The sequence below is a fragment of the Pan paniscus genome, chromosome 19 (genome assembly GCF_029289425.2).
Source record: "Pan paniscus chromosome 19, NHGRI_mPanPan1-v2.0_pri, whole genome shotgun sequence".
Classification (NCBI taxonomy): domain Eukaryota; kingdom Metazoa; phylum Chordata; class Mammalia; order Primates; family Hominidae; genus Pan; species Pan paniscus.
The window spans coordinates 35,430,107-35,444,381 of NC_073268.2; the positions used below are offsets into that span (position 1 = coordinate 35,430,107).

The window sequence follows — 14,275 nt, forward strand, 5'->3', positions numbered from 1 at the left end:
AGTTCACAGCTGCAACTTGGGGGACTGAGGGTGGACACAATGAGCAGCTTCCCCACAGGGAGTCGGCAGAGGAAGGAGGCTGGGAAACTGAAGTATAGGAATGAGTGACTTAGGATGGAGACGCACTGCTAGTTATTAGGAACATCCCTCTCACTCCTCGGTCCCTTGTTCCTTCCCCAGTGGGGACTATCCACTCTGTTTCCCTCCCAGAGATGTCATCTCTCTTGGTGCTCTCCCACATGCAAAAGTGTGCTGCTGGTTACTGAGGGAATGGGCGTTTCCTGTACTGGCCATTACAGGAGATAAAAGAGCCACCCAAATCAGTGAAGTCCATAGGAATGAAAGGACCTATTAGAAACCGCACACTCTGTACCCTTTGATCAACAGTTCCTCTCTCTCCAACCCCCTCCCTGAGCCTGTGGTGACCATCATTTTTTTTTTTTGAGTTTCGCTCTTGTCACCCAGGCTGGAGTACAGTGGTGCAATCTTGGCTCACTGCAACGTCAGCCTCTTGGGTTCAAGTGATTCTCCTGTCTCGGCCTCCCAAGTAGCTGGGATTACAGGCGCCTACCACCATGCCCGGCTAATTTTTTGTATTTTTTAGTAGAGATGGGGCTTCTCCATGTTGGTCAGGCTGGTCTCAAACTCCTGACCTCAGGTGATCCGCCCGCCTCAGCCTCCCAGAGTGCTGGGATTACAGGCATGAGCCACCGCGCCCAGCCACCATTATTCCACTCTCTACTTCCATGACTTTAACTTTTTTGGATTTCACATATAAGTGAGATCATGTGATGGATTTGTTAATTAGCCTGACTTAATCATTCCACATTGTAAACATATATTGAAACATCAGGCCGGGCACAGTGGCTCATGTCTGTAACCCCAAAACTTTGGGAGGCTGAGAAGAGAGGACCGCTTGAGGCCAGGAGTTTGAGACCAGTCTGAGCAACAAAGCAAGACCCCCATCTCTACAAAAAATAAAACAAAATAAAATTAGCCAGGCACGGTGCGGCATGCCTGTGGTCCCAGCTACTCAGGAGGCTGAGGCGGGAGGACTGCTAGGAGTTCGAGACTGCTGGGAACTATAATCGCACCACTGCACTCCAGCCTGGGTGACAGTGGGACCCTGTCTCTAAAATAAAAATAAAATAAAAGTATCACAATGTACCCCATAAATATATATACAATTATTATTTGTCAATTAAAAATAAAATTTTAATCTGGGCACAGTGGCACATGCATATAGTCCCAACTCCTCAGGGGCTGAGGTGGGAAGATCACTTGATCCCAGGAGTTCAAATCTAGCCTAAGCAATGCAGCAAGACCCCATCTCTTAAAAAGCAAACAAACCAACCAATACTTTTTTTTTTAATTTAGAAAAAAGAAGAACTCAGGCAAAAGATCTGGTGAAATCTGATATGCATCAACGGTACTCTGGGGGGTCTCAGGGAAGCTTCCACGAATGAGGGTTATGTGGCGGGGTCTGATGGTGGGGCCCCAAGCCAGGCTGGGCAGGGGAGGAAGAGGGCTAGGAAATAAGGTGGACTGGAACAGAGATGGTCGTCCCAAGAGGGGAGATGAAATAGGTTCAAGGCCAGCTGGGAGGGGTGGCTGCTACCAGACTGTGGAATAGAATAGGCTGGGAATAAGAGCTCATACACACGTAGACCAGCTCATTGAAGTGGGAAAAATACAAACGAGCTAATACACACAGTGCATCCTATGCTCCAGGAATTGCTCTGAGAACCGGAGTATATTTACTTGTTTAATCTCACCACAATCCTATGGAGTCGGTACTATTGTTAACACCTCTGTTTTACACACGAGGAAAGTGAGGCTTGGTGAGAGGATTCAGAACACAGCCGCCTTCCTCCAGAGTCTGTGCTCGTAACCACCCTCCTCCAGAATAGGAGCCTAGGTAGGCAAAGTCATGAAGACTCAGGGAGGGGGAGAATGGCACTGCACTTAAGAACGTGAACTTCTGGACCCGGTAGCCTGACCCTTACCCTCGGCCTGACCTTGGATAGGATCCTTAGCACTAAGGTCGGCCTGCAGAGAGACACGAAGAGTGACTGGAAGCATGTTGGTAAAAACACAGGCACAGTGCTGTCCCTGAGCTCAGTCAGGGGAAGTTTTTTTTTGTTTTTTTTGAGACGGAGTCTCCCTCTGTTGCCCAGGCTAGAGTGCAGTGGCATGATCTCGGCTCACTGCAAGCTCCACCTCTTGGGTTCACGCCATTCTCCTGCCTCAGCCTCCCAAGTAGCTGGGACTACAGGTGCCTGCCACCACGCCTGGCTAATTTTTTGTATTTTGTTTAGTAGAGATGGGGTTTCACCGTGTTAGCCAGGATGGTCTCGATCACCTGACCTCGTGGATCCGCCCCTCTCAGCCTCCCAAAGTGCTGGGATTACAGGCGTGAGCCACCGCACCCGGCCAGGGGGCCAGTTTTTAACACTGTTACTCTCTGCTTCCCATGAGATGAAGGAAGCATCTTTGGTGCTTGGCAACTGGCAAGGCTCAATTTTCCACCTCTGATTTCCCACCAGAAACACAGGAGATGGACCCTCCAAGGGACTGACTTCTTAGGGGCACACAGTCCTGCAAACAGGTCCCAGCACACATAGCACAGCCCCTCTCCCCAGAGCCAACCACCCCTTGCTGTGTCCTGATGACCCCCCAGTATTCCCAAGCCCCAGGAACACCCCCTAGTCCTGTGGCTCACTGCATTGTTCCAGGAAGTGTGTGTCACCCTTCTCTTTCCTTGCCTCCTTCCCTCCCCCAGCCCCTGCTTTTCTCTTCATGGAGAAGGCACAAATTAGGCAGAAAGGAAAACGTTGACAGTTCCCAGCCCTCCCTTGCTGGGGATAAAGAGAAATACGTTAACGGTTGAAGCTTTAGGCGGATCAAACACAGTTTGTGAGATGCTTCAAATGTATTATTCATCTCACCAATGAGATGCAATCTTGGGCTTTCTCTTTTCGCCCCATCAAGAGGAAACCTCAGCTACTGTGAAGATGCCAGGCTCCAGAGGGGAGGGGGTGCTTTCAGAGTACCATCTTTTCAATTAAATCAACAAGTCCGTCTTGCGTCTGCCCAGTTTCTTCTGAAGCTTTCCAAATGAAATGGGTCAACTTGTCAGAGAATCTAAGAGTACAAAGGCTGTGGGTGACAACCACAAGTATTAGGCAGTGACAAGCACCTGGAAGCAAAGAGAAGACATGGAATCAAATCTGAGACACTTAGAGAAGGCAGGAGTTGGAGCCAGTCCTAGAAGGTCCTCCATGTCTGCATGCTCTTGAGGCCATGTAACTCTCATGGGCTAGAAGAACTCCAAGAGGAACCATCTCAGCTGTGCCTTTAGCTCTGCGGTGCCACTGCAGAAGGTGGCGCTTAGGTCCCTGGTGAGGATCCAAGTCCAGCCTTGGGTTGTTGCTGTACAACTTTTGGCCTTGTGATTTGGACTGGTGGAGGCCCCTGCCCCACCTGCCTGGGGATTCTACACCCATTCGTTGCTCCTCCTCCTTTTCCCTTTGGCCACTGAGGTCCCTCTGGGCTGCTGCCAGCATCCTAGGGTTCTTCACCCCAAGAAGAAGCTTCCCCAGCCTCCCATGAGTTTGCCTCACTGTCTCACAGACCTGACACGTGTGCTGTGTTGAATAAATCTGATGTGGGAGTAGGGGGCAGGCTCTGCCCGTGGAACAGGAGATTGGGACAGCCCAGAGGGAAGGAAATTTGACGAGATGGATCAAAAAGCCATAAAGTATACACCACCTTTGACCCAGCAGCTCCATTTCTTAAAGCACCCCCAAGGAAATACTAGATAAGTGTGCAAAGATATATTGGGTTTGCCATTACTTTCAATGGCAAGAACAGCAATTACTTTTGCTCCAACCTACAAAAAGATACAAAAATGTCCATCTCAGGTTTGTCTATAATAGGAAGACTTGCAAACATCTTAAAACCACAATAATAAAGGATTGATTAAATAGTAGCCTTCTGATCTAGTCATTTAAAATCAGATTCCAGAGGAATAACAGGAGGAAGTACTGTATCAATATATTTTCATTCTAAAAAATTTCCCTTCAATCCTTACCCAATCTCATTATTCTTCCCCAAGGTACTCATTGTTATCAGTTTAGTTTGTATCCTCTCCGGTCTGTATTTTTGAAGAATCACATTTAATGTAAACAAGTAATAAAACCAGGTTATGCAAGTTTGTGACTGTAGATGCATGTATCTTTGCAAAGAGAAAAGGCTGGCTGAAATGTGAACACCAAAAATGTGAACAATGTTCAATGTTCAACTCCAAATAGTGGATTGCATATGATTTTTTACTTTCTTCTGCAGGAATTACTGTATTTTCTACGTGAACGGAAAAGAGAAACAATGCTATTTTTGCAAACAGTGAAACAGAAGCAATTGCTGGCACTGGCTGCCTCTGAGCAGTGGGAAAGCCTGTTCACCATATACTCTTTTATGCCTTTTGAATTTTGCACTTTGGGCATGTATCACCTATTCCAAAAATGAATTAAATTTTTAAAAATTTAATATGGCAATAAAATGAAATGAGGGGGGTGGTGAAGACCTCCAAAGGACAGCAAGCCCTGACTGAGAATCTGTAAAATTCCTCAAGCTGTACAGTTTCTGAATCAGCTCAGGAGTCACTCCAATAGTGCTGGTTTCTTTCTTTCTCACCAGACAAGGAATTAGGGCCTATAACCTAGAAGAAATGAGGTAGGGTCTAACATAAACCAGGCTGCCAGGCAGGAATAACTTTATAATAATATACAGCATAGCAACAGTAATGGCTCAGTTGAACCTGTTTTCATACTTTTCTGAAGAACTTTTCATCTCCCTTTGGTTCTCCACATTTTCCTTGAGGCTACCCACTGCTGTCAGGTTCCTGGGGAGGAAAGGATGGGACCCAAGACCTTGTCTAAAGGGCCACTGTTTGAAGTCTGCCAGCAAGACCCACATTTCCCGGGGCTGGGTGTTGGCCTCAGACAACAACTCTCTCTCCTTCCCAGGGCCCATTTCACCCGTCAACACCTAGCTTCTGTCACCTGTCTCTGAGTCTCAGGTTCCTCACTTGTAAAATGAGGGTAATCAGCCTGATTATGAGATGTGGTTGCCAGTCAACAGACTGTATGGCAAGGGTGCCACCTGCTAGAACAGAAGGTCCCCAGGGCTGGAGTTGCTTGCAAGCACCCACCCTGGGGGAAGAATCTAGACAGCAAGTCCGAGACCTGGTATAGCCGTTATTTATAAGCTGATGACAGATATTTTCAATCCGCTGTGTTGTGAGGATTAAATAAGACATGTGCGTCTGTGTTTGAGGATGCAGGCCATCCATCCAGCCTAGAAAACGCTGCATGAAGGATGAATTCTCTCCAGCCCCACCAATCCCATCTTCCTATGCCTCTACTACTCGGACATCTCCTTGTATTGTCATTGTGCAACTTGTTTCATGAACAGTGTCCCCAGACTAATTCCTCAACAACACAATTTGGGTCCTAATCATTTTAATACATCACGTAGTAGATCCCCAGAAACTGTTTGCTGAATGAATAAGTGGATGCTATTTATAAGGCCATGATCCTTGTAAATTCTCACTAGGCTGCCTCTGGTTCCTGCCCCTGAAGCTGCTGAAGACCTGCGCTCCCGGTCTGAATTCACTCTAAACTGGACCCAGAGGAGGTGGGAGCAGAGAAATTCAGGGAGCAGCACAGTGTGGTGAAAAGTAGACTAGGGGTCATCCTGAAGCGGCGGCCAGAGAAGACACAAAGACATGAGCATCGGATCGCCATGCCTTTCTTGGCCATCCGGAAAAGGTTCGGCCTTAACATAGATCAATGGTGGACAATCCAGAGTGCTGAACAGCCCTACAAGATTGCTGCTCGATGCCATGCTTTTGAAAAAGAATGGATAGAATGTGCATATGGAATCAGTGTTATCCGGGCAGAGAAAGAGTGCAAGATAGAATATGATGATTTCGTAGAGTGTTTGCTTCGGCAGAAAACGATGAGACGTGCAGGTACTATCAGGAAGCAGCAGGATAAGCTGATAAAGGAAGGGAAGTACACCCCTCCACCTCACCACATTGGCAAGGAGGAGCCTCGGCCCTGAGCAGAGCAGCTGCTGATGTCTGGAGGCTGAATTTCCTGTTCTCTGTTCCTCACTGGAAAGATTGTTTACGGAAAACCTCCATGTCAAAGTGTATAAAAATAAAGGATTGCTCCATCCTAAAAAAAAATCAAAAAGAAGAAGAAGAAGAAAAAAAAAAAGGAAAAGAAAAGTAGAGTGGGGCTGTCGTCCTGGCCATCAGAGACTTAACCTCTCTGGGCTCAGTGTCTTCATCTATATATGATCATTAGAGCAGATCGGGGTTGAAAACTCAAATGCCCACAGAGGCCAGGAAAATAATGTAGACAAGGCAACAAAGGGGGAAGGTGGCACCCTCCCTTTGTTGGAGAGCAGGCATGCTCCTTGCACAGCGCTGCCCTTCCGTGCCCGCTGATCATCGCCAATTGATGCAAGACTGTGGGTCAAGTCTTGTGGCAAGATTGTCTGATCTTTCAAGGGAAGCCAGCAAAGTGGATTTTTATGTGAAGTCTCTTGAATAGGTCAAACTCAAGTCCATAGGCCATTTACCGCCTGGAGGCCACTGGTTTGCGGTCTCAGCACCAGCGGACCACCTGGCTTCCTTCCAGCTCTTCAATTCTGTGCATTCAGGAGAGGAGAACATTCTTGTAAGTAACTGTTTAAAGGGAAGGACTCAAAGTCTGGACCTCATTCTGGCCGCTGGGCCTCCGGTAACTGCCAGCCTGACCCCTAAACTGCAGCTTTATGCAAGGCATGCCCCCCGTCTGCCAGCCCCCACCCCCCTGCCCCACCAACACACGCACATCAGGGGGCAGAAATGGGGGGTGAGGAGGAGACAATGATCCTTTGTCCTGGGGTGGGCCAGGGTTCAGCCCCTCCTGTTCTGCCCCTAGGAGTGCCCGCCCTGCCTAGAGAGCTAGGCCTACGGGCAAACTGCCCACTCTTAGGCTACCCTGCACAGGGGTGCCTACCGGTGATACAGTCTCACCTAATAAATTCCTGTCAGAAAAACTGTCAGGGCCTGGGAAATAAATAATGATATTTAACATTTTGTAATAACAACAATTAACCAGTAAATAATGTCCTTTAAACTGCAAACGCTAGAGTAAATTAATTCTTCTAATGAGCTGTCAGGCACGGAAGAAAAAAGTCCCCGTGTTCTTTGCTGCCACGCGGCTGCCGTGTGAGCAGCCGAGGAAGCTCACCTCGGGCCCTGGGAGCTCATTACAGGGAAGCACGCGGCGCGGGGTTCCAGGGAAATCAGCCCGGCCTAGCCTGCACCCACGTGGGCACTCGGCCGCCGCCCGCACCCGGAGCCCCACGGCCCCGCCCTCATTGTGCACGGCGCGCCCCTCCAGGTGCCGATCGCAAATGGGCAGCGCGGAGGGCATTTCAATTAGAGACCTCCCCCTCTCCCTTCTGGTCGCCTGGGCGGCGCTCAGCCTCGAGGTGGCGGGGGACAGGAGCTGGGAACTGAGGCGGGAGGAGGGGGAGAAACTCTGCGCGTCCCTAGTCCTTGCTGCGTGACCTTGGAGAGGTTTCTTGCCCTCTCTGGGCAGGGACGTTGTAAATGGAAATGTGAAGCTAATCAAACCAGATGTGATTATTTCTGAGCTCCTGAGAAGTCCGTGACCATAAAAAGACACCTAAGAGTGAGGCAGCTCTTTATGTACTGATTCGGAGTAATCTCCAAGATATATTGTCAGGTGACAAAAGCGAGGCACAGAAGAGCTTGCAGGGGATGCTACATCTTGTGTATTAAAAGCAGGACTCAAGAAAGAGTATGTGTCCGTGTTTGCTTGTATATGTCTAGACAGGAAGCAAGTAACATTGCTTGCCTCTGGGGAGGGGAAGCTGGAGACGGGGGCTGGAGGGAGAGTTCAGTGAACAACCTTTTATACCCTTATTATTTGAACCATGTACAGGTATTACCTATTCAAAAAATAAACGTTACGAAAAACAAAGCCATACACATCAGGGGTCAGCTTGTCTCTCAGTAGCTTTCAGGAAGTGGAAGCCACAGGGGCCCAGCTGCACTGAAGCCCCATGTGAAATCCCTCCAAAGAGAGAGAGCACACTGCCTCTCTAATAACCTATTCTAGAGACAAGCTAATGAGTCAGGAAGTCCTTCCCAGTAGCTAATCCCATTCCCTCCTGCTACAATTTAAGTTTCTCTCTTCATGTTCTGTGTTTGGTGGGTGAAAGGGCTGATAGATAATTCTCTGCAGAGAGCTGGGGGTAGAGGACAGCCACTGTATGGACAGGAGAGAATGAATGGCAGTCCCAGCCCTCTGGAGCCCACAGGCCTAGGTTTGAATTCACTTCTGTCACTTGCTCACTGTATGGTGTTGTATGTCACTTTCCCCACTGCGCTTCCACTTCCTGTGGTCCCCGCCTCCCTCGGGAGGATATTAAGTGCTGGACCTGGTGAACAGGCATCTACTTCCCATGGAAGCCCACAGGTCCATTGCTGCCCAAGATGGACAGAGACCCCCTGCAGAATCCTGGGTCATCTGCCCACCCCTTCCCAGATCTATGGCTCTCCCAGCTGCGACGCCCAACCCCACCTCCCACCCGGAGCAGCCAGATACAGCCTCCCTATGGCCAGACGTAGCTTTGCCCATTTGGCACCTAAATTGTCATGCCCTGAATCCAGAACAGGTTCAAGGTAGCTGGTGGCTGAGAGATAGTGTTGGAGCCAGAAATCACCAGAGGTGATCACTTCTGAGCTCCTGAGAAGCCCGTGACCTAAGACACCTAAGAGTGAGGCAGCCCTTTATGTGCTGGCCCAGGGCTTGAGGAAAGCACTTGAGTGGCTGCTTTGGGGCTGAGGGTGAGAGAGGGGTTCAAGCCAGGAGAACTCCCAGCCCCCTATCACCATCTGACCAACTCCCCCTTTATCTATTTTGTATCCTTGCCATCTTCATAAAGTGTCTTTTGATTAAAGAGTTTCTTAGCTGGCCAGGCGCAGTGGCTCACGCCTGTAATCCCAGCACTTTGGGAGGCTGAGGCAGGCAGATCACAAGGTCAGGAGTTCAAGACCAGCCTGGCCAGCATAGTGAAACTCCATCTCTACTAAAAATACAAAAATGAGCCGGGCGTGGTGGCACACGCCTGTAGTCCCAGCTACTCGGGAGGCTAAGGCAAGAGAATCGCTTGACTTTGGGAGGTGGAGGTTGCAGTGAGATCACGCCACTACACTCCAACCTGGGCAACAGAGCGAGACTCCATCTCAAAAAAAAAAAGAGTTTCTTGGCTAAAACATATTTGAAATGCCCTGACCTCGGCCATTCAGAACTGGGCACCTAAGGCATGGGGTTTCAGAAAGAGCAGGGACAAGAGGGGGAAAGAACCCAATGCCTACTAAGGACCCACTTTATGCCAGGCACTTCCCATTCAATTTTCCCTCTTAATCCGCACAACCTGTGGTTTGAGTAATATTATCCCCACGGTATGGACAGGATGAGGGAAGTTCCAAGGGGTTAATAGACTTGCCCAGGTGTATTCAACAAATAAGTTGTAGTTGGGCTAGAATTTGGACCCAGATCTGCTGACTTCAAAGCCACATCTCCTAACACACTGCTGCCTGTCCCAGCCCCTCACCTCACCATCTAGATCTATTAATGTGATGGGGTGCAAGTGGGGTGGGACAGAGCTGGGGTGTGGGAAGGAGGCCAGCTCAGCCTCTTGACCCTCTCTTTCCTCAACATCCTCTACTCTGTACCTGAAGCATTGAGATGAAAATTCAAGGAACAATTGCTGATTGTAAGAATTCATGAGAAAGGCTCCCCTTCCCTGGGAGCCTAGAGGAAATGCACTGGCTTCTCCTCTCAGAATCTGCTTCCTCCTCTCTAAAGTAGGAATTACTTAACCAGGTAATATCTAGTCAGGGGGAGAGTATGGGCACCTCTGATGTCATCTTTAGGAGAGTGTGGTGGCTGAAGCTTAGGCACAGAAGTCTAATACACATGAGTTCAAATCCACGCTCTACCACTTACAAGCTGTGTGACTCAGGACAAGTTACTTAACCTTTCTGAGCTTTGTTTTCCTTCCCTGCAAAATGTGGATCATTGCCACTGATCTCTTTGGGCTGTTACAAAGGCTAAGAAGATGACGTGTATAAACTGCTTAGCATGGTGCCTGGGCATTAAGTAGGCACCCAATACATGACTACATCTGTCCTGATGAGTTTTTTGTTGCCCTGCCAGACAAACTCAATCTCCCAGACCAAAAAGGGCAGTTGTCCTGGTGCCTGAGATAGGCAGCCTACCTCTGCAGCTTCCTGATTTGGGAGGCAGCCCAGAGAGGCCTCCAGGCTTGGTTTTTTGCAAAGGGCAGCGGAAAATCGAAGCTGAAGCCAGCAAAACAAGGATCCCAGCAGTGGATCTGAGTCAGCTGCTTCTGGGTCTGGGGGTTCAAGAGTCTTCCTCAAAGTAACATAGCTTCCTGGTTACCCTGTCCTCCCTGTAGCTGCCCCCTTGGCCTGAGTCCTCTGAGGGCCCTGGGCACCTGTGTGCACAGAGCATCAGCTGGGAAAGAGGGGTGCTCCAGTGAGTAGAGGAAGCTGGGTCTCAGCCACGCGGAAATTAAAACCAGCTTGCCCAGCACTGAGTTACCATGTCGCCTGAAATCAGATTGATTTATTGGGCTTGTTGTGACGGCAGTGTTGCAATTGATTCGTCTGGATGGCGGGGAGTTTATCTATTCAGAGCTGTCTGTCACTGATCTGAATAAGCTGCTAAAATAGCCCAAATACCTGGCGAGGGCGAGGTCACCACCAACCTCGGCTCAATGTTAATTATAATAATGAACAGGCATGAGGAGGGTTGGTTCATTGCTCACCCAGCAGGGCTGGCCTCTATGAGGTTTGGTGTTTAATATTCATTTCATGTCAACAATGTGCAAAGAGCGAGTAGACTCTCCTAAGCTGAGAGAAGTTTGCAAGGGCAATGATGTTGATCTGTGCTTCCATGGGACTAAGAAGGAGCCAGTGCTGCTGAAACAGAAAAGGTTTAGGTTAGACCTTAAGAAGAACTTCCTAATGACCAACAGTGGATGGACATAGAATATCTAATTCACTTATTAGCCTGGACAAGTTACTGCTCCTCCTTGACTCAGTTTCCTCCTCTGCCTGGCCAACATGGTGAAACCCCATCCCTACAAAAAATACAAATATAGGCCGGGCGTTGTGGCTCACGCCTATAATCCCAGCACTTTGGGAGGCTGAGGCGGGCGAATCACGAGGTCAGGAGATCGAGACCATCTTGGCTAACATGGTGAAACCCCGTCTCTACTAAAAATACAAAAAATTAGCAGGGTGCGGTGGCGGGCGCCTGTAGTCCCAGCTACTCGGGAGGCTGAGGCAGGAGAATGGCATGAACCTGGGAGGCAGAGCTTGCAGTGAGCCAAGACAGCGCCACTGCAGTCCGGCCTGGGCAAAAGAGCGAGACTCCATCTCAACAACAACAAAAAAATACAAATATCAGCTGGGTGTGGTGGTGCATGCCTATAGTCCCAGCTACTTGGGAGGCTGAGATGGGAGGATCACCTGAGCTTGGGGAGGTTGAGGCTACAGTGAGCCATGATTGTGCCACTATACTCCAGCCTGGATAACAGAGTGAGACCCTGTCTCAAATAATAATAATAATAATAATAATAATAATAATAATACTTACTTCTTGGAGCTGCTGCTACTGCTGCTCCTGGCCAAATAGCAAGAAAAGGAAAAACAAAACTACAAAACTGGCAGGCTCTTCTGGGTTGTTGGTTCAGGGAGCAACAAAGGGGTCCTACTTTGGGTGACAAATCACCCTTCTCAGCCTTGGTACGGAGCGAACATTCCATCAATGGGGCTTTTGTAATAGTTATTGATTCTGTGACTATTTATTGAGCCCCTGCTATATGCCTGAACCTGAAGAAAAACTATTGAACAAGCCATGATCCCCAGCCTTTAAGGAGACTAATTCTGGGGTTACTATGGGAGCTAGGGCACCCTCCTCACCGGAGGCTCTCAGGAATAAGGGTGAGCCCTATCTCTGGGAGATAGCTTAGAAAGTGCTCCTGGAGGCAGGCAGATGGATGTGAAGACCTCATGCGGTAGCTGCTTGGGGTTGTTTGAGGCATAATTATCCAGCAGAAGACCCTACTAAACATCAGTCAAGAAGAGCCCCTCCAGAATATTGTTCTTTCAGAAAGGGGAGGATCCTTCTCCCGATGGGTCTTGCAAAAATGTGGTCAGACTTGGGGTTCAAGTCTGCAAGAAGCCAACAGTGACCAATTGACTCCCCTGCCCCTAAAGACACCAACTGAAATTGCAGCAAGAAACATGGAGGTTAAATGAGATTTGGAAAGCAGTGAAGGAGACCATGATGAAAAGATTCCCCTGTCTGTCTGGAAGCCTGGTCAGCTGCCTTCCTTGTGACATTCCTTTCTCTGTTCCTACAAAGCTCTCCTCTCTCTCCACCTCAGCTGCTGGTGGAGACCCCCATGGCCAGCCTTAAGAGAAACATCAGAAGAAAGTTAATAGCGAAACGGTCTGGCGGATCTAATTGATTTTTTTCCTATTGGTTCCCTAATATAGGCAACACTGTTCCTGCCGCTTTTCTGGGCTGGAGATTATGTCATAAATAAAGAGATTTGCTCCCTATTTCCATGTGCTTATCTTTAATAAGTTAAGAACTCAACAAGCTTTAGGAGGACTTGAAATAAGCAAGAGATCCGGTGGTGGCTTCGGCTGTGGCGGTGGCTTTATTTCAACAAAGGGGAAGGCAGATTGCTGAGGCTAGTGGAAGAGAATTTCCATTCTTTGAGTTGCACTGGGCCTGGGCTCAGCTGGGAGAAGAGAGGGGCAAGTGAGAGAGCTGGGGGAGGAAATTCGTGGTGGCAGATATAGTAAAATGGATGGACCCAGCCCATGGGGCTGCAGGTAATGTGGTAGTTAAGAACATAGGTTCTAGAGCCAGGTAGCCTGGGTTCAAATCCGAGCTCCGTCATTGCTTACTAGTTGTGTGACTTTGGGCAAATTACTTAGCCTCTCTGTTCCCACATTTTAAAAATGGATAATGTCTAGCTCATAGGTTGTTGTGAGGATCAAAATGTAAAGTGCTTAGAACAGAGCCTGGCACAGAATATGCACAGAATATATGTTAGCCAGTATATTATTAAGACATCCTCTAACTCAGTTTACCTTAACTGTTGCTGAGCCTGTGCCATGTGTCAGGCCCTGGTCTGGGCTTCATAGATGAGTTCACTCTGACTTCAAGGAGCACCCCGCCCCTGTGACTGGTATGAGCTGGGTGTCCGCACTAGAGGGAATCCAGAAAGTGAGCGGTCACCCCTTTCGGGGAGAGACTGCCATCCTATGGCCCTGTCTTGAGGTTCACCCACTCTCCGGTTCTGGACACCCCACAGATTAATTCACATTTCCTGAAAACTGACAGTGAACACAAACTGTGCAGCGCATGCAGAAACAGCCTCACTCAAGTTTAAGTACCGTGCACCTCATGTGCCAAGCTCTGCTATTTATTTGCAGGGTCTCATTTAGTCCTAATCAACCCTATGAAGACAACAGTATTGCTATCTCCCATTTCACAGTTAAGGAAACCAAGAAACAGAAAGGTGATTTGCTCAAAGGCTTACAGCTAGCAAATAGCAGAGTGAGGATTTGAATCCAGGTCCATTGACTTCCTCTGCTCTAAACATTGCCCTGTAGCCCTCATCCTGCACTTACAGTGCACTTACAATTGCAAGCATTAATAAGGCACATATAATATGCAAGATCCTAGGCATAAGGGCTGAGGGGGTAGAAAAAGAAATAGAAACAAGTACAAGTAGATAGAAACAAGCACTTACTATGTGCCAAGCTCTCCAACAGGTTATCTCACTGAATACTTTTCTGAAAGGCAAGTGGCATCATTTTCCTTTCATAGGTAAAGAAATGGAGGTTCCAAAACTTGCCCAAGGCAAACATTAGGTTGGGATGATTTGAACTCAGGCCTGCCTCTGAAGTCCAGCCAATGCTCAGGATGACCCTCAATCCTCCACTTCTTCTTTTTTTTTTTTTTTTTTTTTTTTTTTTGAGAGAGTCTTGCTCTTTCACCCAGGCTGGAGTACAGTGGCACGATCTTGGCTCACCACAATCTCCGCCTCTCAGGTTCAAGCGATTATCCTGCCT

General features: G+C 48.5%; 2 protein-coding genes across 4 annotated transcripts in view; one reads left to right on the plus strand and one right to left on the minus strand.

The window, feature by feature from the left end:
- Positions 1-14,275, minus strand: part of PIPOX (pipecolic acid and sarcosine oxidase) — a 106,654-nt gene that overhangs the window by 29,736 nt on the left and 62,643 nt on the right. The window lies entirely within an intron of this gene.
- Positions 5,765-6,246, plus strand: LOC106633976 (NADH dehydrogenase [ubiquinone] iron-sulfur protein 5-like). The gene has a single exon (XM_055102094.2). It carries the CDS (start codon positions 5,806-5,808, stop codon positions 6,124-6,126), a length of 321 nt encoding a protein of 106 aa, XP_054958069.1. The 5' UTR covers positions 5,765-5,805; the 3' UTR covers positions 6,127-6,246.

Bases quoted from the DNA above. Each gene is read 5' to 3' on its own strand.
- LOC106633976 (XM_055102094.2), top strand. From the start codon at position 5,806: ATGCCTTTCTTGGCCATCCGGAAAAGGTTCGGCCTTAACATAGATCAA.